Raw genomic sequence first — 27,810 nt, 5'->3', positions numbered from 1 at the left:
ATTCCAAGGTAGGGTCTGAGAAGTTTTAAGATTCACAGCTATCATCTTTCAGAAGATGGGTGACATGATGCTTCATCACTGTTCCTCTAGAAAGCTCAAAAACTTAACCTTCTTTTAAAAAGTAAAGAGACATACTAGTATAATCTAGCTAAGGACCACACAAATGGGGCTGGAAGATATTCTTTTCCTCAGTAATTGTGCTTAATATTTCTAGTCATTTCCCTGCGAGAAGTTCAGATTTTCCTTTCTTACCTTCTAATACTGATGCAGATTTCCTTGGAATCAATTAGCCAAAATTGCTGTCCTAAGTGATGGGGTATGAAATCCCTTAGTGGTGAAATAATAAAGTTAAAATAAGAGGCTTGTTTGTTTAAAATTCACAAACAGAAGAAAGTTTAATTAGAAATGAATGACCCACAATACCTTTCTGGAAAGGAACAAACTAGAAAAGAAATCCATTGCATTGATCAGTGTTCCTGAGTCTTTCAACTTTTTTTGTCTTTAAAATGTTATTTTATAAATTATTCCCTAAACATTATTCATTCCAATCTGTGTCAATTCCTATTATTTTAACATTGTTCTGAAATCAGGACTTTTTGTCATTTCTTATAGCACAAAACAAAACAAATATTTTATTATTACATTCACATAATACCAGAATTTTTTCAAACGTTCCTCAATTGAAACCAATACCCCTTAGTTTCCAGTTTATTGCCACCACAATAAAAGAACTTTAAAAAATAATTTTGTACATGTTTCTTTCCATATTGTGCACTATCCTCTTTCTTGCATCTCTTTGAGATTTGAACATAATAGCAGTATTACTAGGTCAAAAGTTTAGGGACTTCGGGAGCATAGTTCCAAATTACTTTCCAGAATGGCTGGACCAAGTCATAATTCTACTATCTGTGCATTAATGTGTCTGTTTTCCTGCAACCCCATTCACATTTGTCACTTTTTTTTCATCTTTGCCAATCTGTTGGGTGTGAGATAAAATCTCAAAGTTGCCTTAATTTTCCTTTCTTGAATTGTGATTGGAGTGGTTTTTCTTATAGCTATGGAGAGCTTAAATTTCTTCTTTTGAAAAATGATCACTGATTTTTCATTAAATCTCTTCTCTACTTTCATTCCTACCCACTCCCATAATGCTAATTTTATAACAAATAGCAAAAAAAATGAATCATCCTATTAGCTATGTCTGAAAATATATGCTTCATTCTGTATTTCTAGTCTACCACATCTCTTCCAAGAGGCAAGAAACTTGCTTCTCCATAAGTCTTCTGTAGTTGTTAGAGGTCACTGTATTGATTAGAGTTTGGGAGTCTATCACTATGGTTTTACATTGCATTTTTGCAATAAACAAGTATATAATTTTCTGAGTCCTTCTTGCTTATTTTACTCTTATCCTATATACTCTCTTCGTTATTCTATTGTTTCTCCTATGAGTCTAACCACTTTTTCTTGCTTTCTCATTCTTTTTTGTTGAATCACCATCCATATCATAATCTCTAATTGTGAATCTTTAGGTCTTTTCTCTCTCTCTGTCTATCTGTCTATTTGTCTGTCTCTGTCTCTCCCCCTATCCCTCTCACCTTTTTCAGTCTATATCATCAGTTCTCATAGCTTTAGTCTCTATGCAGATGACTCCTAGATTTATATATACTAGTCTAGATTTTCATCTGAGTTCCAGTACTACATCACCAATGATGAGACATTTCAAATTGGATGTCTTCTAAATATCTCAAACATAGTATGCTCCAGAGTTCATTATCTTTTCCCCTAAATTCATCCCTTTGAATTTTCCTATTTTTATCTCCAGCATTTAGAACAAGACAAATCAATAAACAGTAAATATTTGTTATTCTATTAATTTATAAATCAATTCATATAAATCTTATAGTTTCTCAGAATTCTTCACACTACCTATTTCTTATAGCGCATTAATATTCTATCATATTCCTGTAACATATTTTTAGCCAATTCAAAATTGATGTTTACCTAGTTTGCCACAACAAAAAATGTGTGTATATTCACACACACACACACACACACACTTTCTTTCTGTCTTTGATATCCTTGGGAGTATATGTCTAGTAATGATATTGCTATATCAAAAGGCACGTATAATTTTTAGTGACTTAATTGTTTTCAAGAATAATGGTGGGGGATAGATGGGTGGCTCAGTGGATTGAGAACCAGGCATAGAGATGGGAAGTCCTGGATTCAAATTTGACCTCAGACACTTCCTAGCTATGTAACCCTGGGCAAGTCACTTGACCCCTTTTGCCTAGCCCTTACCACTCCTCTGCCTTGGAACCAAAACAAAAAAAAAGTTTTTTAAAAAAGAATAAATTAGGCCAATTCATAATGGATCTAAGGGGATGAACAAAGAACAAAAATAGAAGTTCATGCCAATGACGTATTTAAATAATTTTGAAAAAAATCAATAGATAATTCTAAATCTACTACATTATAAGTACATCCAAGAGTTACTACAGTAACTTCTATGCTTTTTCCACTAGAAATGATTTTGATAGTGATGAGCCTGCAAAAAATGCTGTCATAAATGGGCATCATTATTCAGTATATTGTTCTCACTAAATTAAGAAAGAAGTTTAAACATTTGGAAGGTTTTTTATTAACTGATGAAGGCCAAAAATATTTTTGGTTAAGTTACAATTAACCAGGAAATTTAATTAATCAGAACACTCCATTTCCCATGGTTAAGGAATTTCCAATAAATCATGATTTATTGAATTAGACAAAACATATTATTTTAAAATATTCAATGGATTCCTTTGGACACTTTTTGCTGAAGGCAGTTTGTTCTGAAGGCAGTTTGATATTCAGTAACATTCTGATATCCTATGAAATCAGCCACTACCATAGAAAAATCAGTGGATTTCAACATGATAGCTTGTGAGGTATCAACTGGATCATAGACTCACAATGAACCAAAAAAGGAGGTAGAAATAAAACCACCTCCATTTTTGTTTTAGTTTTTTTTTTTGTTTCATTTTATTTGGTTTTTATACTTAGCAAGCTAGTTGCAGAGCAAATTATTTATCCCCATTCTGAAACTATTGTGTCTCATTTAAAAATTAAGCAGTACCTTCTTTAAGTGTTTCATAGTTCAAATAAATGCTTTTAAATTTAATATTCAGTCTTCCTTTTAGGGGATTGTGGCATACCAGGTAGGTGACTCAGATTTTTCCAGAATTCACTATTAAATTTGAGAGTGGTTGAGATAGTGTGAAGGGCAGAATAAACTATCTAGCTATTTACTAATGTCTGGCCTTTTAATTAGGGCTTTTCAATTCTTAAAGTGCTTTCATTTATTACCAAGTTTATTCACTTCATTGAAAAACAACAGAAGTCAACTTAATAGACTAGAAAGAAACAGTGTTTTTATTTTTTCATAGGCTCAAATTCACTTTCCATCACGTACTTTTATTGCAGGCTTGATAGATAACTCTGGACTGAGATTCTTTCATACCACCATTTTGAGGAAATATGATGCTGGGATAATTGAAGCAGGTCTCTGGGTCAGTCTCTTCCATAATATCCCTCCAGGAATGCCTGAGTTCAGATCTGAAGGTCATTGCACTCTGGAATGCCTTGAAGAGGTATGTCTCTTCTGTGACTTCAATGGTTAGTATAATTTATGCATTAACTAACATTCTCATAAAAGTATGTGGTAGAACAATCAAGGAAAAAAATTGAAGCAAAGCACTGAATTTAGCTATTGTTAAAGATAATTTTATTACACAGCATTAAGAATGCATCTGTTACTAAGGATGTGTATATATGTGTATAATACATAGATTATTAAGTAAAATTAATTTACATATTAAAATCCCATTTCCAATGATCACACTGCAAAGGAAAAATCATCTTTTAAATGTTGAGTTGGCAGCTTAAGAAACTTATTTGACTCATTTTTCTGTTTCTAAAATTCTAAAGTATATTTCCTCATTCTATCTTTGGATGACTGAGAGGTCAAACATTAGAATGAGAAACTCTGGGCAGAAGGAATAACTCAGAGTGGTGGTTTTCCTCCCCTCACTTTCTTCACATTGATGATAGATACCTATTTTGTCTTTTCCTGTAATCTTGTTCTTATTTGCACAGCCCCTTCCCACTTCCCTGAACCTGTCTCCTCTCTTTTTCTCTTTTTCCATTTCCTCTCCTTCCTGTAACAAATAAAAGGTGGTCTGGAGGCTCAGCACCAGAGTATTAAGCATTAAGAGAGACAGACAGACAGACACAGAGACTGAGAGACAGAGACAGAGAGATACTGAGAGAGACAGAGACAGAGAGAGAGGAGGAGGAGGAGGGGAGAGGAGAGGGAAAGAGAAAAAGAGACAGATAGAGAGATTTCAACCTTGCTAATTTAAGGAAAGATAAGATCCCAGATTTCAGCCCAGCATGGTCACCTCTATACTGAGCTGCTGGTTGCCAAGCACTAGCCCAGGGAATCAGCTTGTTCAAGAGCAGAAGTAAAAAGACCTCTGTCCTTCTGTAGCTGGCATTTTAAACCCAACTAGCTCCTTCCACCTTGGAGAGGTTGTACATTGACACTCAAGGTGATGCTGATGCCAGTGGATGTCAGGCATAGACTGTGTATTCAGGATCAATATCCCTTAAATAATTTACTTCACAAAATCCACCCCTCTTATACTTTGGGAGATCAGTATGTTGCCTCCCCACTCTTGGTTTTCCAGGAGATTAATATGTCTGGTCTCCATATTGAATGATTCCACATATGGAGTCTATACATTAGGATTTGCCCACTAGGGGACATAAAAATAGAAAAGATAGTGTACATTTCATGGAGGAATTTACAATAATTCTGGGAATGAAAGAGAGAAAGAAAAAATGATTGATAGATGAGTTGACAAAAAGCTGATGGGGGGCACTCCCCTTTGGCATAAGAATGTACACTCAGGATAAATGGTGGGCTGCCAAGAGTCAGTGTCAAGGTGAGCAACAAAACCAATGTCACTGTGGGTGTCCCTAGCTAATGGGGAAGAGTCAGAAGAATGTCACCATGAGAAAGTCAAACTGTATGATATTTGAAAGCCAGTGGGAAGGAGTGTTCTTAAACCCAGGTGGGAAGCAAGTGGGGCTCTCAGCTTCCAGTCCTGGACACAATGGCTGTCTAAGCTGTCCAGGTCCTACCTTTTCTTAGCTCTTGATCTATGATGAGGCATGCCATATGTATATGGCTACAGGTTTTTGGCCAGCCAAATGAAGAATCAGTTCTAATTGGGTTGATAGTTCTCAATCAATATCTCTCTCTCTGTCTCTGTCTCTCTCTGTCTCTCTGTCTCTCTGTCTCTCTCTCTCTGTCTCTGTCTCTGTCTCTGTCTCTGTCTCTCTGTCTCTGTCTCTCTCTGTCTCTGTCTCTCTGTCTCTCTGTCTCTGTCTGTCTCTCTCCCCATTAGTAAATGCTTATAACTCTGGTGCTGAGCTTCCAGACCACCTTTTATTTATTTCATTCTCAATTGCCCCACTTTTCTCCATTCCCTGCCTCCCTTCTTCTTCCCTCTATAAAAGGAAGAATAATATTGATAAAATTGAACATACCAAAAAACCCCTGTCATTTCCCCAGTATTTAGCAATCTGAAGAGATTTATACATGAAAGCTCTGTTAAGTAGGGGCATATTTTTAAATGGGTTATGGACAATATTGAAATGAATAAATATTGATTTAGAATCTAATTTTGTTGAGAAGCAAAGACTAGTTCTGAATAATCTTAATTTAGAATGGCATTATGACTATTCAAGCATTTATTCATTTCCACATTAATTTTTTCTGTCAACTGTTCTTCCAAGTTTTCATTACTGCAAACTGTCTCAACCTGCAGCTTGTTTTTGTCCAGTAGAATATATGCTCCCCAAAGTCACAAGCTGCCTTAATGGCATTGAATGTTTTTCTTTGTTTTTGTTCTTAAAAATGTTGATGAGAATTTTTTTTCTGGGTCTCTCTCAGGCCCTAGAGGCTGAAAAACCAGGTGGAATTCATGTATTTGCTGTTCTTCTCCATGCACATCTCGCTGGCAGAGGTATCAGGATGCGCCATTTCCGTAAAGGGGAGGAACTGAAGCTACTTGCTTATGATGATAGCTTTGACTTCAATTTCCAGGAGTTTCAGTATCTAAAGGAAGAAAGGATAATCTTGCCGGTATGGATATCTTCATCCTTTTCTTTATAGGAGCCTGGAAGTTACAATGACTTACTTAGGAAGGATTTTTATGAGTAAAATAAGTTTGTCAGACAAGTTTCTGATTTATAAAAATATCATTGTTCACCAGCCCAGAAAGGACACATTTTATTTGTCTTCAGAAATCTACTGATTTCCTTATTATTTCTGGCAGCAATGGATAATAATTCCAGCTTCAGATTTTACAAGGGGGCATAGGTACTGGTTATTATAAAGCAGGGCTCCCCAAACTTTTTACACAGGAGGCCAGTTCACTGTCCCTCAGAATATTGGAGGGCCGGACTATAAAAACCTAACCCTAACTGGGCAGCAGTATACACAGTGCAGAATCTCCTCCCCAGACCGCAGTTCACCATGCTGATATCTTCCATTGTGCAGTCACATAATCCTTTGCTCGGTGCCTCGTTCTCATTCAGTTACTCTCAGAACAAGGCGCCACACAAGGATTATGTCACCGGAAGTAGCACTGTACATGAGTGATGCTGCGCTATGCAGTGCCGCCATATACAGTGCTCCTATCACTGACCACCAATGAAAGAGGTGCTCCTTCCAGAAGTGCTGTGGGGGCTGGATACATGGATATATGTAATAAGTGATAGAGTTGGGTGTGTGTATTGATCTCTTACTAAAGGGTTTGATCACTTCTTTATTTGCATATGCCAATATCACATGATATATAGTATATTCTTATATTCAAACATGTATATTTGCATATAATACATATGCATGTAAATCCACCCATATAAAATAAATAGTCCAACTCATAACAACATTGAAAGTCATAGAGGGGGCAGCTGGGTGGCTCAGTGGGTTGAAAGTCAGGCCTGGAGAAAAGAGGTCCTGGGTTAAATCGGGCTTCAAGACACTTCCCAGCTGTGTGACCCTGGGCAAGTTACTTAATCCCCATTGCCTAGCCCTTACTGCTCTTTTGCCTTGGAACCAATACACAATATTGATTCTAAGATGGAAGGTAAGGGTTTAAAAAAATAGAAAAAAGGAAAGTCACAGAGAAATTTCAGATAGGAAAACACCACACTCTCTTTTGTTAGTTGCTTTCATGGAAATATTTCCAACATTCTGACATATCCTATTTCGACATGCATGATCTATTCTGTTACCCAAGAGATTTTCATGCTGTTTAGGAATGCATTTTAGTTCTTCCCTTGGAAACTGTGACCCAAAGTGTGAGAAGTGTTAAAATAGATCCAATTTTTATATTATACCTATATTACATATTACAGCACAAAGCCTGGGCTTTTGAAAGATTAATATTATATAGAGAAAGTGAGAGCACCTGCAGTTAGCTTTCTTAAAGTCCTGCCCCCATTGATAACAGATCTGGTAAAGTAATGCACAACTCCGAATCTGAACACTTCTAATTTTGTTTTAGGGGGACAACTTAATCACAGAATGCCGCTATAACACTAAAGATCGAGTACGCATGACTTGGGTAAGCAAATCTTTTAATCAAGTTGAGTTGGAAAAGAAGGCATGAATCTTCCTTTATTTTTCTAAGAAAATAACAAATGGGAACAAAATATTCCCACTTGGAAAGTCAGAAGGTAAGAAGTTGTGTACAAGAAAATGAAGAAAAACCCTTTAGTTTTGTTTTTTTTATTAAAAGTCAAAACAATAAAAGCAGTGATGACAGTTTTTCATAGAATAGCTTTTTGTGGAAAAAAGCTAAAGCAGGCATTTTCATATGAATCTTCTTACCAATACTATCTTTGGTCTTTAACTCACTGTGTTAGAGCACCTGGAAGTCAACGAGAACAAGTTCAGTCATTCTAAGGAGCAGTGGCTGTCCTATTCCACCGCCCCAGAATCCTAAGAAGAGCTGATAAAGGAGATCAATCCTGACAGTACAGGGAGTGAGTGGCACAACTGTTTGCAGGGAAAATTATTTCAAATGTAGGTCTTAAACAGTCAGTATAATAGTGCCAGACCAGTAGATTTTTTCATAATACATTTTTTGTGTGTAAAAGAGGGGGCTGTGAACCCCTTACTCTTAATGATCTCTTTAAAGATGTGAAAGCCTTTTTGTTGTATTCAAGAAAGGTAATAACTTGATTGTCTGAGCAAGCTAATTAGCCATACCTCTGAGGGCTAAACTGTGGGTGGATTCCATGAATTAGAGACATTAAAGTTGGGAATTAACTATAGAGGAGCAGACCTCTATACTTTTGGGGCTTTTTTTTTTTGGATAGGTGGAGGGGAGAGAGAGAGAGAGAGAGAGAGAGACAGACAGACAGACAGACAGAGACAGAGACAGAGAGAGATGGGTTCAAGTCTTGACTGCCACACATAACTAGTTGCTTGAAGCTGGGTAAGTCACTTAACCTCTCTTTGTCTCAATGTCTTCATCTGTAAAGTCAGGGTAATACTTGCCTCACTAGGTTGTCATGAGAATAGTATTTTGAAACTTTAAAACACAATGTATATTTGTGTGAAGTCCTTGAGCAGCATACTACCACCATTTTACTATTTGTTGCTCTTTTCAGTAGTTTTAATTGTGCCTGACTTTTCATGACCCCATTTGTGGTTTTCTTGGCAAATATACTGGAGGGGTTTGCCATTTCCTTATCTGGCTCATTTTACAGATGAGGAAACTGAGGCAAACAAGGTTGGTAACTTGCCCAAAGCCACATAGCTAGTACATATTTGAGGGCAATTTTGAACTTGGGTCTTCCTGATTCCAGACCTACTGCTTTATCCACTGCACCACCTAGCTGCCCCATATTCTACTATTTAGCAGAACTATAATTAATATAAGAAAATTATTCCTCATTGAGGACAAATTCTTATAATAGGAAAAAAATTTTTAGAATGAGCATTAAGGTTTTCCATCCAGTAACACCTCCCCAAGTGATTCCCTTATTTTCAGATATACTTTTAGCATTAATGTTTTAGCCATAAAATATTGCAGTTCACTTGAATGCTCTTTCTCCCTCACCTACTTGAGGCAAACCCTTCCTAGCCACTCTTCTATATGCTTGAAGAAATCCAGTCTTCTCCTTTGATGGGAGGGAATCATTCTTACCATATCCAGGGCAGACACGTAAGCAAAATGGTGGAAACCTCAGACATGGACTCTGAGAGTTTTTAGGTCTTTTTCAAGAATTCTAGACTACTAACATATATCCTTCTGATGACTTGACTTGATCGTAGGTTCTTGAAGGCAATGTCAGCACAGTAGAAGGCCTTTGAGGATGAGAACAGTGACGAACTATATCTGCACTCCAAAAATCTACTTCATTAACCTATGGCAAGACTCATCAGGGGAATATTATTTACCATGAATATCTAGGAAAAAGTCAAAAGTGGAAATAGTCCTTGGAGTGATACAGCCCCATTCTGAATATGGAACGATGATAGTGGGTTGACAGAAAAGGGAACTGATTGGTAAAAATCTACTTTTAGGTCTACAAACATTAATATAATTGTTGTTTGATATTTTGAGATTCTTGAAGAGGATTCAGCTTTTGCTGTTACTAAGCTGCCCTATTGGTTCAGCCCCTAATATTTTTTAGCAAGAAGTGTCTTCATTTACTATTGGAGGAAATTAACAATATACATGTCAAACAACAACAGTAATAATAACTATATATAGCACTTTAAAGTTTGCAAAGTGCTTTATATAGCATCAAAACTTAGGGCAAGAAGGATTCTATCTCATTTTATTCTCACAGCAACTCTAGGGGTCAGGTGCAATTATCATCCATATTTTGCAGAGATGGAAACTAAAGCTGAGAGAGGTTGACTAACATCACCAAGCTCATTTCTAAATGAATTTAATAAAATTTAAATTCAAGTCTTTCTGAGTCAAATTCCAGTGTCCTATTCATTTTGCCAACCTGCCTCATTTGAAGTTAGTAGCATATGATAACTAAAGAATACAAGTAAGAGAATTTTCTGTGCACAGTTGAGTAAAGAAATTCTGTCTTTTCTAATTGAACTTCTAAACAAATTTGAGTAATTTGGGGAGAAATCTTATTTCACTAATATTTTCGTAAACATATGAAGAAATTATAAAGGACTATATCATTCATTTAACAAATAATAAGCTCCTACTGTATGCTTTTTTGTGTTTTATAAAAATCATTGCACATTATCTCAAATTTGTTTATAATTCAATATAATTATTATTCATAAGTTTCTAAGATAGCTTTACAGGTAGCTTTATGATATTTATTTTCTCCTTTCTTCCTATATAGATCTAACTTAGACTTGGTAACATGATTTCCAATCCTGAGATCAGAGCTATAGCTAGAATGAGCTATTTGGATATTTATCCCACGATATAGAGAGCACCGATTTAATTTTCAATCTTTGGCAATATAAAAACAACAGAATTTGAGCACTAGATAGCAAGAATATAATTTGCTAAAATGAGAAACTACCAGAAGATGAGGTTGGTGAACTATTCTTCCATGCCCTCCCCAAGCTTAACTGAAGTAAAGCTTTGTATTGGTTACCAAGAGTGCAAAAACTCCTATTTATATGTCTTTTTAGAGTTATGAAATAAAAGGATCAAATTGGTTTATAAGTGTTTAAGGTTATTAATTATTAATGTTATTAAGCAATAATCTGTTAGAAATAGGTTAATCCAATTATTTCTTAGAATTATTTACTGAACTCATCTGGTTGGCCATACAGATTAGACACTTGTGTACAATGTCAATAAAAGTCATTGATCTTATAATAGGCAAAGCCACTTTTTCTGACACATCCTACCTGGGCAAGTCACTTAAGCCCCATTGCTTAACCCTTACCACTCTTCTGCTTTGGAACCAATAAATGGTATTGATTCTAAGATAGAAGGTAAAGGTTTTAAAAGAATAAAACCAAAACCATGCACAGGCGATTATTGCTTGGTTTCAAGATTCCTTACACTTAAGTATTATCAGGAACTCTAGGATATTGGTTCATGTGTTAACCACCCCTTAATTTCAAATAATGGCTGTTATTAATGTTATTTTGTTTGAAATCTCTTCATTTTTAGGGTGGACTAAGTACTAGAAGTGAAATGTGCCTCTCATATCTCCTCTATTACCCAAGAATCAATCTTACTCGATGTGCAAGTATCCCAGACATAATGGAACAGCTCCAATTCATCGGTGTTAAGGAGATCTACAGGCCAGTCACGTAAGTAGTTCAAGAGTCCATAGCATGAATTATTTATGTTGGTACTGCTCCAAATAAGCTCAATTTTGGTATTGGCTTCATTATCCAGCCATCTTCTTGACACTCATGCTCCATCATTTTTATACCAGTGGAAAGAGACACCTGGAAGGGGGAATCTCATATGTTTCCCAGCTGGTTGCCATAATCAATAGAAAAAAAATGGAACTTCATCATTTAGATTCACCATTAATTCTTCAGAGTGAGAGTATTTAGCTCTGGAAGTATTATATCAAGAGAAATGTCCTCCTTTGGAGATTTTAGATATAGATTAGACTCTAGTCTGTCTTGAGTTTGAAAATTGGTCTGTATACATATTTGATGACTTCAAGCTCCCTTTCTTATAGTGGTGTTATTTCTTGAGGTGATATAGGAACTCGGGTACCATTAATTTTAGGTTCTTTAGGAGTTAGTTTGATAGCTATCAGTAATGCAAGCAAAACTACACAAAAATCATTAGTAAAAGAATTCCAAATCAATCAACAAACATTAATTAACCACCTACCATATGTCAGACATTGTGCTAGGTCCTAGGGATACAGAGACAACATTGAAAAAGCCCGCCCTTAAGGTGATTACATTCTGTTGAGAGAAAGAACATGTACACATTTCAGCATATACACAGTTGTAAAAATGGTAATTTGGGGGGATAGACTAGTAGCTGGAGGGGGACTGATCAGAAGAACCTTCTGTTAGAAACTGGGCTTGAATTAAGATAATGATGGCAAGGGACAAAGAAATTTGGTTCAAATCCTGACTTCCAGTGATTCACTCACATCAATTCTTTAGGACTCAATTTCTTCACGTAATGGTTTGGATGGAGGACTGGACTAAATAAAAGCCAATATCTTATTTGGCTGAGCCACTTTCTCTTGTCAACAGTTTGCAAAGCAGTAAAAATGAGGGTGTTAGATTAGATGATCTCTAAGAATTTTTCCTGCTCTAAAATTCTGTTGTTCTAAAAGGAAAGGAGAGGAAGCAGGCAGCAAGGTGGTACAAGGGATAGAGCACTGAGCTCAGAGTCAGGAAGACTTATCTTCATGATTTCAATTCTGGCCTCATACTTACTAGCTGTGTGATCCTGGGCAAGTCATTTAATCCTGCTTACCTAATTTCCTCATCTGTAAAATGAACTGGAGAAGGAAAAAGCAAACCACTCCAGTAACTCTGCCAAGAAAACCACAAATGGGCTCAGAAATTCAGATACAACTAAAAAACAACTCACCATCAAAGGAGGGAAATAATAGTAGCAAATGCAATACTGAGAAATAAAAAAAATAAGAAAATTATTTTTTAAAAATGGTTTGCAACCAAACTCACAGTATTTCTGGTGAATGAATTCTTTCATTCTGAATTGGCAGGATGAACAAACAGATCACAAGATTCAGAGTTCATGAAAGTCATGTTGGAGATGTGGGTTCTTTTTCTCTTGGCACAGACAAAGTTTCACAAAAAGATACTGAAAAGGATTGTGATTTTTGCCTGCAAAGAATCCCTAAAAGCAAGCATCACTCCTGGACATCATAAATTGTGGATTATAATAATAATAATATTTAATAGAATTTCAGACTTGGAGATCATCTAGTCTAACCTATACTACAATAGGAATTCCCCCTCAAAGTGTTCCTGGCAAGTAGTGACATATACCACTTGTAAACCTTCAGGGATATGGCATTTACTGTCTTCACTGACAGAGTATTCCTCTTTTGGATAGCTCTGATGATTAGAAAGTATTTTTTAGAGCCAGTAGAAATCTACCACTCTATATTTTTCTATCCATTCTTCCTAGTTCTGCCCTCTGGAGAAAGGTAAAATAAGTCAAATTTCTCTTCCATATGATAACTTTTTCAAGTACTTATGATCATAGGATCAGAGATTTAAAAATAGTTACCATATTGCATTGATATCTTATTTCTTATTGAGCTGGGCAGTACACTAAAACTCCCAGGTCTTTTTCACATGAACTTCTATTAAACTATGACTTTCCCTTCCTGAACATATGCAGCTTAACTCATATTTAAAAGTTGGAATTTATTAAATGCCATCTAATTTTATTGGGCTGATTTCTTTAATAAACACATATTACCTTAAATTCTTATTCTATTATTACTATGATGGCTATTCCTTTCAGCTTCATGCCCTCTTTAATCTAAGGGCATTCTAACTAAGACCTCTCTGAATCTAACTGATACCATCATACATTTTATCTCAAAGGTGTCACATGAAAGAAATGTAATTCAATTATCTTTCTAACATTATACCATGTTCATGATATTCTCTTGATTCCCAACTCTAGTGACCTAGTCCTGGAAGTGAAATGAGTTTAACTCAGTTGTCCTCTTCTTGATAAAAACAGACAAACAAAAAACCCAACAGCACGCTGGCACTAAATGATTAATTAATCATTGTTTCAGTTTTTAAGGGATCACAAAACATTCCTTAAATAATACTTTATTATTTTACCAGGAAGTTATACTAAACTCAGTGAACAGTTTAAAAAATATAGCTACTTTATCTTTTAAAAAAGAAAAAATCAGAGTGACAGGTAAATAGGAAATTTCATGTTTTGTTTTTCATGGATCACTAATAGCAGGCCAGTTCTTTCTCCATGCTGTTCATATGGGCTATTATTACTTTATCTCATTAATGGCTTTTATAGGTCTTTTCTGACTATCTCCTAACTTTTAATAATTTTTTAATTATTCATCTCAGTCTAAAAATTATTAACATTGTCAGAGAAAACAAAAATAAAATATGCGTTGATCAGCTCCTTTTGGTCCCTGTAATCCATAATCACTGTCCCATCTGTCTCATCTTCCTCTTGTTCCCAACTTAACTTAAAAAATAAACAACACAAAACTTTACCTTTTAAAAATTCATAGCATTTATGGATAGATTAAGCTCAGTCTGATCTAGTTCTTATAGGACCATGCTATGCTTTCATTGTTTTAAAATTTATTTTTCAATAAAGAAGCATTTATTTTCTCTGCCTTCCATCTTTTATCTTCACTGGAAAAAAGAAAACAACCAAATAACCAATTATAACAAAATAGTAAAGAAAAACAAATTCCCATATTTGGCTGTGTTCAAAAATATGTCTTATTCTGCATATCAAGTTAATTTCCCCTCTTTCCTATATTGGTAGCATGATTCATCATTAATCTGGAATAGTGATTAATTATTGCATTGATCCAAGTTCTTGAGTCTTTCAGAGTTATTATAAAAATTGTTCTTGTGGTTTTGTTTAGTCCTCTTGGGTTTCTCTGAAATAGTATAGCACAATAGTATTTTGTCTCATTCATATACAATAATATGTTCAGTCATTCCCCACTTGATGAGCATTCTCTCAGTTTCTAGTTCTTTGCCACTATGAAAAGAACTTCTATAAATATTATTTCCAGTGAATTTTCCTTTTTCTCTGAGTGTCTTAGATCTTTAAAAGACATATAAAGAAGATGGAAGGTACTATGAATATTATGCTCTTTTGAAGATTAATTTGATAAGTATCAACAATGCTAGCAAATTTACATAGAAAATGTTAGAGAGGGATATACAATTAATTAACAAGCATTAATTAGCTATGTATAATATGTTAGACACTGAGCTAGATATTGGTGATACAAAGACAACACTGAAACAGGACAATGTTATCCATTCCATTGGGGGAAAGAACATGTCTGCATTTAAGCACATATAAAATATATCCAAAGATTGTATAATAATAGCATTTGCATCGTACCTACTCTGTTTCATCTACTGTACTAAGAACTTTACAAACATTACCTCATTTGATTCTTTCCAGAATGCTGAGAGGTAGATGCTATTATTTACTCCATTTTATAATTGAGGAAATTGAGATTAAATGACTTGCCCAGAGACACACAGCTAATGAAATATCTGAGTCTAGATTTGAACTTACATCTTTCTGACTGGGCCCAGAACTCTATACACTGCAGGACCTAGCTGCCTGTAATGGGAGGATTGCTGGGTCAAAAGATATTAAAAGTCTAGTCCCTTTCTTTGCATCATCCCAAACTAAAATTGAGGATGGTTGGATTTCACAGCTCCAGCAGTAAGGCATCAATGTGCTTGTCATTCCTACGTCCCCTCAAACACTGCCCATTCCTATCAGTTTTCATCCTCACTATTTTACATGGAGCTGACAACTCAAAGTTGTTATAATCTGCATTTTTTTTGTATTAGTGTTTTAGAATATTTTTTGTGCTAATTTATTTGCAAATCCTTTTGGAAATCCAGTATTTTGACTACTTATCTAGTGGCGATTCACTTTATAGCCAACTCTTATTGGTGATTTTTGATGCAAATTTTTTTTCTATTTTATCTTTTCCTTTCTAATTTGATTTTTATCATATAAAAGCATTTAAATTTCATCAATTCGAAATCATTCTTTTTTCCCCTTTATTTGTTTTTACATTAAAATAGTCAAGTATCTCCTTCCATCCATCACTTCCTTTCCTCCCTACACTAGAGAAAGCATAATTGAACAAATGTATATTTATATAAAACTATGTCTTTCTTGTTTCTATTTATCAGTTCTTTCTCTGGAGGTGGACACACACAAGTTATTCTTCAAACATTTGTTTTTAGCTACATAAAATGTTCTCTTGATTCTACTCATTTCACTTTTCATAATTTCATAAAGAGTATTGCTTCCATATTTGTTTTTTAAATTAACTTATTCATCATTTCTTCTGGAGCATAATCATATGCCATAACTTTTTCAGTCATTCCCCAGGTAAGGTACATTCTCTCAATTTCTAGTTCTTTGCCACCACAAAGAAAGCTGCTGTAAATATTTTAGAACATAAAGGTTCTTTTCCTTAACCTCTAACCACCTTAGGAAACAAATCCAACAGACTTTGCAAAATTCCATATTACTCTCCAAAATGGTTCACAGTTCTAACAATGGATTTGTGCCCCAATTTTTCTACATCCCCTCTAACATTTGTCCTTTTGTCCTTTTTATTATTTTAGTCAATATGACAGGAATGAGATGATATCTCAGAGTTATTTTGTTGAAATTTTCCAATCAATAATAATTTAGAATGTGTTTTCATAAGAGTATATATAGCTTTGACTTCATCAAAAACTATCTGTTCATATCTTTTAATCATTTATCAACTGGAGGATGGCTCATATTCTTATATACTTGATGAAGTTCTCAATATATTTTAGACCTCTACCTGTGAAACTGTCTATAAAAATAATCCCCCAATTTTCTACTTTCCTTCTAATCTTGGCTACATTGGTCTTATTTACACAAACACATTTCAATTCATTATAATAAAAATTATCCATTTTATATCTTACAATGCTTTCTATCTCCTTTTGATTCTTAAATTCTCCTATACATAACTCTGATAGTTAATATTGGTTTCCTTTATATTGTGGTCAAGTATCCATTTTGATCTTATCTTGGTAAATGGTATAAGATATTGGTTTATACCTAGTTTTGCCAGAAAACTTTCTAGTTGAATTCACTAAATAGTGAATTCTTATCCCCAAAGCTTGGAACTTTACTTTTGTTAAAAACAAGGTTATTATAATCTTTTTACTACTGTTTGTTGTGTGTCTGTTCTGTTCCATTGATGTGTTATTTTTATATCTTTTAATCTTCTGTTTCATTAAGAATTTACCCTCTTCTCCTAACCATATTTGTGAAAAGTACTTGATTTTATTTTTTAAAATTGTGTGACCTCTTATATTTAATGTTATATCTGTATCCATTTGGAACATAAGAAGCCATTTTCTCCTTTGAGGGCTCATCCACTCTATATGGAAAAGTCTTCATACTTATTGTGTCAATCAGTCAGTCAATAGTATGTATTAAGGCCTTACTATGTTCCTAGAACTGTACTAAGCTCTACATTTTTTAAAAAAGAGGCAAAGGACAATCACTGCCTTCAAGGAACTCACAATCTAATAAACTCCTGGAATTTGGTGGTCCTTTATTTTTTCTCTTTCTTCTCTGTAACACATCCTCCTTTCCCTTGAATGCCCAAGAGAGGCCACTTTAGGAGTTCATTTTCCATTTTTTTTGTATTTTCCTTGAATAATTTAGTTGCTTTGTGTAATCAGTTATTCATTTATCCCCTAATAGGCTGAAGAGCAAAGACAAATCTGGGCAGCCCATCCATGCTATCAGGGAAATCATCCTACATTATGTATTTAATGATTTGTCACTTAGAAACTACTACATCATTCTTATCCCCCTCCAGCATTTGCTGAAATTGAGTTCTTGGTCACTCTTGCTACCTCTCACAGCCAGTGGCTTTGGCAAACTGTTTGCTGTGCCTCTTCATTGCACAAGGCTCTTTGGCTGAAGGCACCTAAGGAAGGCTTTCTTGTTGTTGTTTTCCTGGTTTTTCTGGGGTTTTCCCTGAGATCTGAAGCTGCTTGCTTTGATTTGCAGGTGTGTTTGATCTGCAATTAGCAAATTCCTGCTCCCCCCTAATGCAGACATTAACTGCCCTCAGTTGTTATCTTCCTTTCTCTCCTCTCAGCTCTCAAAGACTTCAGAGACTGTCTACTGGAGTCTTGCCTCTTCTCTGTTGTACTGTCTTCTGATGTCTTGGTTATCTCTTTCTCTTTGATGAAATCAAATCAGTAAATGATGTACTCCACTGGTAAGTGAACCAGGATGTCTGATGTGAAAAGTCTTTGTGATTACACAGTGATCCTAGGATCAGTGGAATGGAACTACTAAGCAAAGTAAGAATAATAGCTCTGCTTATGTTTCCATGAATGGAGACTGACAACTCCTCATCATGCATGGTCTCAGAGAGGCGTCCGGAGAAAGAGGTGAAGTGACTTATCTATAATCACATGAGGAAGGACTTGAACCCCCCAGGTCTTTCTAACTCCAATCCAACACCAACCACCTACTTATTTACTGAGCCTCACTGGTGAAAATATCATTCATTATATTTAAAAACTTATTTCCATGATTTTCCAAAGGTTGTATAACTGGTAAGAAGCAGAACTAGGATTCAAACCCAGAGTTTCTGATTTTCCAACTGCATCAGTTTTTCTTAACTTGGGGAACCATGAACTTTCAAGAAATATATATTTTAATGACTATTCCAATATAATTGGTTTCCTTTGTTATCCTATATATTTCATGGTATCCATTTACATATGTCATTTTGAAAACAAGTCCAGAGTTTTAACCAAATTGCCAAAAGGAGCAAAGACAGAAGAATATATCTTTCTGGAGATCATGCTGAGTATTTAATCTCTCCAGAACTAGCTCATGGCTTTGTTTTCAGACTATTGATAGTTTTTACTTTCACCAAATATGTATACTTACTGATTTATTTTTTTGGGGATGGGGGACCCAAATTTCCCCAAAGCAATAAATGTTTTTGTTTGTTGAAAACAAAAGGAAAGGGCAAAGCTGTGTACATACAGGATGATTCTTTTGAGTCGTGCTCTATGGCACCATGATTTTCTTATGGATTTTGACCCATCTGAGACCTCTAGATATATTTGGTTCCCATTCCCCAAAAGAGTAATGTTCATATCCACAATATCAATAATTCTCGGATTACTCTGCCTAAGAAATGTGATTCTTAGGTAGCATTGAACAAATTGGTCTTTGGATGACTTTGGAAGAAAGTGGGAAGGGCCACACAGTACAAGGCCAGTCTTGAAATGACATTGCCCACATCAAGCCATTCATCTTCATGGCTAAATTTATTTAGTCCTTGCAAACATGAATAAAAAAGAGCCTCTCTTTTGAAAAATACATTAGGACTCTAAATCAGAGAGATTGGGTTTTACTTCATCATCACAGTGACATAATTGATGGTAAAGTCCAAACCAATATGGTGCTGGCTGAGAGATCTAAAGGAAAGAAAATAGATGGGTCATTTTTTCTTCTTCTTCAAACTCAAAGTAACACTGCTAATGTGGTTTAGGGCCCTTCCTATTTAAAAAAAAAATAAGCTATTAAAAAGGAATGCTGTATAACCTAATGTGGCAAAAAATGCTGTTCAATGTTTTTAGTTTTATTTAAAACTAGTTACTCTGTTTTAAAGTTAACATTTCCAGTCACAGAGAATCAGCTAGAGGGGGATAAAAAAGGCTGACAACCAAATCCTATCAATTGTATTGTCTACTAAGTGGGAGGGATTGAAGGGGACAGTTTTTTTCTGTCTCACAAAGATCTGGCAAGGCTCCATTGAGCACCAAAAGCTTATAGTGATCACACAATGAAACAGATGGTGGCCTTAGAAAAGTGGTTGTTTTATGTGTCCAAATCATTTTCCTCTCCCCTTCTTTACTATAGAATATGTCACGTGAACTCCAATTAGGGTTTGAAAAAGGTGTTTTGATAGAGGGAAAAGAGCAATATGTTTGGAGTTTAAAAGACCCAAGTTTGAATCCTTGGCATTGACAGAATCATAGATTTAGAGTTGGAAGAGATTTGAGAGGCCATCTAGTCCAACTCCTTCATTTTAAAAAGGCCTAAGTTTAGCTCCAGGTCATAGAAGTGAGTGGCAGAAAAACATTTTAAGGCAAGTCCTATGATTTCCTATCAAATTTTTTAATGAACTTCCCTAGTTGTGTGACCCTTGTCAACACATCTGTGCCTCATTTTCTTCAACTATCAAATGAGGATAATATTTACATTGTCTCCTCATAGAGTTGTAAGAAAAGTGCTTTGTAAACATTAAAACATTAGAGATATTTGTCATTATTTAGTAAAGTCTGATAATATCTGAAAGGAGAGAAATCATGCCATGATGGTCTGTGCTTAGTTTTGCCTTAAAACAAAAGTGGACCAGAAAGCTACTTTTAAGTAACCCTTCCTCCTTCTATCTGCTTTCTCATTTCTGAAATTATTTTCAGGAAAAAAAAAGTCTTGCATTTTGTAGCAAATCAGCTCTCTGGAGTAAAATTCTAGGAACCTTGGGAGTCATAAGACTCACCAATGTGAATTCCCTCCATGATTATTAGTCAGTATCAATTAGTTAGCCAGGATTAATTAGCTTTTAGAAAAGGGGCGATTTAGGAAGAACACTTGCTAGTCCCCCAGTCCTCCACCAAAAAGAAAAAAAGTCATGATATACCCCCCAGCCAAGAGACACAGAGTCTAGGGCAAAGTTGGCTTAAGCTAATAGATCACATATGGCAAAGAAGTAACACAACTCTTAGAAGTCCTTTTGCTGGAGTCCTCAAGATGTTCTCCTTAGATATGATGCAGCTTTTCTTCTTAGATCCTTGCACAGCCTTGAATTTGTCTTTCTTTATTGTTTCCAGCCTATCCTTGGCTTCTGATCCAGATATTACTGCCAGCTGCTGCTGACCCAGGGACACTTTTGGATGCTAATAAAAAATCCATATCCACTGGTCCTTTGAAATTTATAAGGTTTACTTCAGGAATAAAGGGGAAAGGGGAAGAGGAGCTGGGGATTTTTCCTTCTCCCACAAACCTTCACCAAAGGGCTCTTTTTGAAGAACTTGGCCAGATTAACTCTTTTATGTGATGCCTATTTCTTGAATCTCAAATCTAAACTATCCTGTTGGTTTTATACAAGCCCTTCAGAAGTTCAAGTCCCTCAATCAATCTGAGCAAACTTCTTGAGTGGAATCCTCTCATTTTATCGAATGACTAAAGAATTGTAAAATTATTCAGGACTTTTCATTTAATATAAAACTTATGACTGATTGATATTTAGGCCTCAGTTATACTTCTGATTGATTTTTATTAACAGAAAAAGATGTTAGTGTATGACTTACTTAAAGTAGGGTGGAATGCTTTGATTGATTACACATTTATAAATAAAAATAAGGAGGCAGCTAAGTGGCTCAATGGATAGAGAACTGAGTCTGGTGGGAGGTCTTGGGTTTGAATATGATTGTAGATACTGCCTAGCTGGGTGACCCTAGGCAAGTCACTTAACCCCAGTTGCCTAGCTCTTATCACTCTGACTCCTTGGAACCACTACTTAGTACTGATTCTAAGACAGAAGGTAATTTTTTTTTAAAGTTAGACTTAAGATCGATAGATTCTAGAGCAATGTTGTATGATGATGAACTGTGAAAGACTTAGCTACTCTCAGCAATACAATAATCCAGGGCAGTTCTGAAGGACTTATGACTAGATAAAGAACTGTTGGAGTCAAAATGCAAATTAATGTAAACTATTTTTCACTTTATTTGTGTTTTTATTTTGGAGTTTTGGTTTTATATGAGTATTTTCTTACAACAAAAAACAATAATGAAATATGTTTTGCATGATAATACTTATACAAGCCAGATCAAATAACTTACTATCAACATCTGGGTAAGCATGGCGGCAGTCTAGATATGTGACTCTTCATCTCCTCATCATCCAATGATATAGACTACCTCAAAAGACCCTGAAAAACAAATTCATAAGAACAAAAGGACTCTACAGTAGGGCGCAGCATTGAAGGTATGTGGGATTTGGGCTTTTCCACACTATAAGGGGGTGAAAAACCTCCCACCCAAATGTGAGTTGATCTATCCTCCCCCACCCTACCTATCGAGCCAGAGTCAGAGCCAGTGCGCACCAGAATCAGCAAGTGAGCGAGGGGCACCTCCAGAGTGAGCAAGGGGCACCTCTAGGTCCTTGGGAGCTGACTAAGACCACCAAAGACCTACCCCTGAGAGCAGCTACACCTGAAACCCCTGTGGGCTGGGGAGCACAGACCATGGGTGCTCTCGGAAAGTTGGTGCAGAGAAGGGCAGCGAACAGCAGAGGCTACAGAGATTCGAGAGCTTGCCTCAAGCAAAATCCTTGCTCCTTAACTCCATACACAGATAGCCTGCCCATCTCACTTGGATTTCTGACTAAAAAGAGAAGGAAAAACCTCCACAGAGATGGCAAATTGTACACAGGAGCTACAACCTCCCTCCACCAAAACAAAACAAAACAAAATAAAAAGAAGGCATTGACCCTGGAAAATTTTTATGGAGGAAAAACCCAGGCTACAGAGGAAATAGAGGAGGAAATTCAAACAAAGCCAAAATCTTCCAAAAAATGGAAATTGTCCATAAGCTCTTGAAGAATTTAAATTTGAGATTATCAAAAAGATGGAAACCTTCTGGCAAGAAAAGTGGGAAATAGTTCAAAGAGAAAATAACAGTTTAAAGGACAAGAACTCCCAATTGGAGAAACAGCTGGAAGCCACGAAAAGCAGGATAGACCAAACTGAAAAGAAAAACCAGTCTTTAATGACCAGAATTAGACAACTAGAAGACAATGATCTTGCAAAACAGCAAGAATTAATAAGGCAAAGTCAAAAGACTGACAAAAATAGAAGAAAACATAAAATATCTCACTGACAAGATGACAAAACAGATTATGACAAGACAATATGAGAATCACTAGTCTACCTGAAAAGCCAGAAATAGACAGAAATCTTGACATCATACTACAAGAAATCATCCAAGAAAACTGCTCTGATGTTTTTGAAAAAGGGGGCAAAATTGACTTTGAAAGAGTTCATTGAATATCCTTTACACTAAATCCTCAAAAGACAACTCTCAAGAATGTAATTGCCAAGTTCCGGAGCTTTCAAGATAAGGAGAAAATTCTACAATAAGTCAAAAAGAGACAATTCAGATACCAAGGAGCACCAATCAGGGTCACACAAGACCTGGCAGCTTCCACACTAAAGTACCACAAGGCCTGGAACATGATATTTAGAAAGGCAAGATAATTGGGTCTTCAACCAAGAATCACCTAACCATCAAAGCTGACTATATACATCCAGAGGAAAGTATGGGCATTCAACAAAATAGAAGATTTCCAAGTATTTGTAAAGAAAAGACCAGAACTAAGTGGAAAGTTTGACATCCAAACACAATGATCAAGAGAAACATGAAAAAGTAAATTAAAAAAGAGAGGGAAAAGGGGAAAAATGTTTTTTCTTTATTCAAACTCTCTTCATTAAGGGCTATAATTAGATCAAATTATATATATATATATATATATATATTAATATATGGGGGAAATGCTATTTGTAACTCTCAAAAATGTTTTCATTATTATAGTAATTAGAAGAATCATTCACAGGAAGAGATTGGGGCATTAAGGGCTATAAGATGATATGCAAAAAAAGGAAAAAGGGAGGGGGGAATCAAAGATGGCACAAAGAGATAGTTGAAGAAATAAAATAAATAGGATAATCTTTATCACACAAGACACACATGGGAAGGGGAGGGGAAGAATACTCTTATAAGAAGGAGAGGAAGAAAGTGCTAATTAAACCGTACTCTCAGTGAAATTAATTCTGAGAGGGAAGAGCATCTAAATCCATTGGGTTCTTGAATTCTATCTTCCTCTATTGGGTATGTGAGAAGGGAAAACTAAGGGGAGTAGGCAGAAGGAGTACAAAAAGGAATTGAAAGAGAGGGGGAGGGAACTTAACAGACTGTAAAAAAACAAGAATGGAACAAAAAGGGAGGGGCCAGAAAGGGAAGTATATAAAGGGAGGGGATTGGCGGGATTGATTAGAAGTAAACCACTGGTTTAAAAGGATATAGCAAAAGAAGAAAGGGCAGAACTAGGAGAGGATATCAAAATGCTGGGGAATACACAAGTGACAATCATAACTTTGAATGTGAATGGGATGAACTCACCCATAAAACGAAAACAAATAGGAGAGTGGTTTAGAATCTAAAATCCTACCATATGTTGTCTGCAAGAAACACACTTGAGGCAGGTAGATACTCACAAGGTTAGAATTAAAGGTTGGAGCAAAACTTTTTGGGCCTCAACTGATGGAAAGAAGGCAGGAGTTGCAATCATGATATCTGACAAAGCCAAAGTAAAAATAGGTCTATTAAAAGGGATATGGAAGGTAAATATATCCTGATAAAAGGGAGTATAGACAATAAGGAAATATCAGTAATCAATATGTATGCACCAAATGGTATAGTATCCAAATTTCTAAAGGAGAAACTAGTGGAATTGAAGGAGGAAATAGATAGTAAAACTATACTAATGGAAGACCTGAACCTACCACTATCAAATTTAGATAAAGGTAAAAGATGTGAATGAAATCTTAGAAAAATTAGACTTAATAGGTATATGGAGAAAAATAAATAGGGACAAAAAGGAATATACTTTCTTTTCAGCAGCACATGATATATTCACAAAGATTGACCATGTACTAGGTTATAAAAACGTGGCAAACAAATGAAGTAAAGCAGAAATAATATATATAACCTTTTCAGATGATAACACAATAAAAATAATGATCAGTAATGGTACATGGAGAACCAAATCAAAATTTAATTGGAAATTAAATAATATGATTCTCCAGAATCGTTAGAGAACAAATCATAGAAACCATTATTTCATTGAAGAAAATGACAATGATGAGACATCCTTTCAAAATCTATGAGATACAGCCAAAGCAGTACTCAGGAGAAAATTTATATACTTGAATTCATATATAAACAAATTAGGGAGGGCAGAGGTGGACATGCAAATCAAAAAACAAATTAAAACTAGAAGAAAACTAAATTAGAAATCCTAAAAATTAAGGGAGAAATTAATACAATCTAAAGCTAAAGAACTATTGAACTAATAAATAAGACTAGAATCTGGTATTTTGTAAAAAACAAACAAAATAGACAAAGCACTGGTCAATCTAATAAAAAAAGGAAAGAAGAAAACCAAATTAACAGTATCATAGATGAAAAGGGAGACTTCACCTACAATGAAGAGGAAATTAAGGTAATCATTAAAAACTATTTTGCCCAATTATATGTCAATAAATATGCCAATCTAGGTGATATGAACGAATATTTACAAAAAATATAAAGTGCCTAGATTAACAGAAGAAGAACTAGAACTCTTAAATAATCCCATATCAGAAAAAAATTGAACAATCCATCAACGAACTCCCTAAGAAAAAATCCCCAGGGCCTGATGGATTCACAAGTGAATTCTATCAAACATTCAAAGAACAACTAATCCTAATACTATACAAACTATTTGACATAATAAGCAAAGAGGGAGTTCTACCAAATTCCTTTTATAACACAAATATGGTACCAATTCCAAAGCCAGACAGGTCAAAAATGGAGAAAGAAAGCTACAGACCTATCTCCTTAATGAACATAGATGCAAAAATCTTAAATAGACTACTAGCAAAAAGACTCCAGCATGTCTTCATAAGGGTTATTCACTAGGATCAGGTGGTATTTATACCAGAAATGCAAGGATGGCTCAATATTAGGAAAACCATCCACATAATTTACCATATCGATAAGCAAACCAACAAAAATCACATGATTATCTCAATAGCTGCAGAAAAAGCCTTTGAAAAATACAACACTCATTCCAATTGAAAACACCAGAAAGTATAGGAATAGAAGAGTCTTTCCTAAAAATAATAAAACAGTATATATCTAAAACCATCCACCAACATCATCTGCAATGGGGATAAACTAGATGCATTCCCAATAAGATCAGGAGTGAAGCAAGGATGCCCATTATCAATGCTATTATCTAACATTGGACTAGAAACACTAGCAGTAGCTATTAGAGAAGAAAAAGAAATTGAAGGTATTAAAATTGGCAATGGAGAGACCAAGCTATCACTCTTTGTGGATGATATGATAGTCTACTTAAAGAATCCTAGAGAATCAACTAAAGGGCTAGTGGAAATAATCAACAACTTTAGCAAAGTTGCAGAATACAAAATAAACCCATATAAGTCATCAGCATTTCTATATATCTCCAACACATCTCAGAAGCAAGAATTAGAAAGAGAAATTCCATTTAAAATCACCCTAGACAATATAAAATACGTAGGAATCTATTTGCCAAGAAAAATACAGGAACTATATGAACACAACCACAAAACACTTTTCACAAAATTAAAACTAGTTCTAAACAATTGGAAAAACATTAACTGCTCATGGGTAGGATGAGCTAACAATAAAAATGACAATCCTACCCAAACTTATTTACTTATTTAGTGACATACCCATCAAACTACCAGAAAACTTTTTTACTGAATTAGAAATAAAAACATAACAAAGTTCATTTGGAAAAACAAAAGATCAAGGATATCCAGGGAAATAATGAAAAAAAAATGCAAAGGAAGGTGGCCTTGCAGTATCAGATACTATACTATACTATACTATACTATACTATACTATACTATACTATACTATACTATACTATACTATACTATACTATACTATACTATACTATACTATACTATACTATACTGTACTATACTATACTGTACTATACTATACTATACTATACTATACTATACTATACTATACTATACTATACTATACTATACTATACTATACTATACTATACTATACTATACTATACTATACTATACTATACTATACAAGCAGTGGTCATCAAGTCAATACTATACTTTATACTATAAAGTAGTGGTCATCAAAATAATATGATAGTGGCTAAGAGACAGAAAGGAGGATCAGTGGAATAGTCTTGGGGTAAGTGACCTCAGCAAGACAGTCTATGACAAGCCCAAAGATCCCAACTTTTGGGACCAAAACCCACTATTTGATAAAAACTTCTGGGAAAATTGGAAGATAGTGTGGTAGAGATTAGGTTTGGATCAACACCTCACACCCTACACCAAGATAAACTCAGAATGGGTGAATGACTTGAACATAAAGAAGGAAACTTTAAGCAGATTAGGCAAACACAGAATAGTATACATATCAGACCTTTGGGAAAGGAAAGATTTTAAAACAAAGCAAGACTTAGAAAGCATCACAAAAAGTAAAATAATTTTGATTACATCAAATTAAAAAGTTTCTGTACAAATAAAACCAATGTAACCAAAATTAGAAGTGAAATAACAAATTGGGAAACAATCTTCATAACAAAAACCTCTGACAAAGGTCTAATTACTCAAATTTACAAAGAGCTAAATCAATTATACAAAAAATCAAGCCATTCTCCAATTGATAAATGGGCAAGGGACACGAATAGACAATTTTTAGTCAAAGAAATCAAAAACTTCAATAAGCAAATGAAAAAGTGTTTTAAATCTCTTATAATCAGAGAGATGCAAATCTAGCAGATTGGCTAACCTGACAGCAATGGAAAGTAATGAATGTTGGAGGAGATGTGGCAAAGTCGGGACATTAATTCATTGCTGGTGAAGTTGAGAATTGATCCAACCATTCTGGAGGGCAATTTGGAACTATGCCCAAAGGCCACTAAAAGACTGTCTGCCCTTTGATCCAGCCATAGCACTGCTGGGTTTGTACTCCAAAGAGATAATAAGGAAAAAGACATGTACAAGAATATTCATAGCTGCTCTCTTTGTGGTGGCAAAGAATTGGAAAATGAGGGGCTTCCCTTCAATTGGGGAATGGCTGAACAAATTGTGGTATAT

At 35.1% G+C, this 27,810-nt stretch overlaps 1 protein-coding gene across 2 annotated transcripts in view; it reads left to right on the top strand.

The window, feature by feature from the left end:
* MOXD1 (monooxygenase DBH like 1) overlaps positions 1 to 27,810 on the top strand; it is a 130,513-nt gene that overhangs the window by 92,613 nt on the left and 10,090 nt on the right. For both annotated transcript variants that reach the window (XM_056818797.1, XM_056818796.1), the window contains exons 8-11: positions 3,460 to 3,626; positions 5,996 to 6,187; positions 7,617 to 7,676; positions 11,229 to 11,371. In XM_056818797.1, the coding sequence (XP_056674775.1) occupies positions 3,460 to 3,626; positions 5,996 to 6,187; positions 7,617 to 7,676; positions 11,229 to 11,371 (562 nt within the window). The remainder of the gene's footprint in view (positions 1 to 3,459; positions 3,627 to 5,995; positions 6,188 to 7,616; positions 7,677 to 11,228; positions 11,372 to 27,810) is intronic.

This window comes from Monodelphis domestica, chromosome 2, assembly GCF_027887165.1.
Source record: "Monodelphis domestica isolate mMonDom1 chromosome 2, mMonDom1.pri, whole genome shotgun sequence".
NCBI lineage: Eukaryota > Metazoa > Chordata > Mammalia > Didelphimorphia > Didelphidae > Monodelphis > Monodelphis domestica.
The sequence above is the reverse complement of the archived record's forward strand: the minus strand, read 5'-3'. Positions and strand labels throughout refer to the sequence as shown.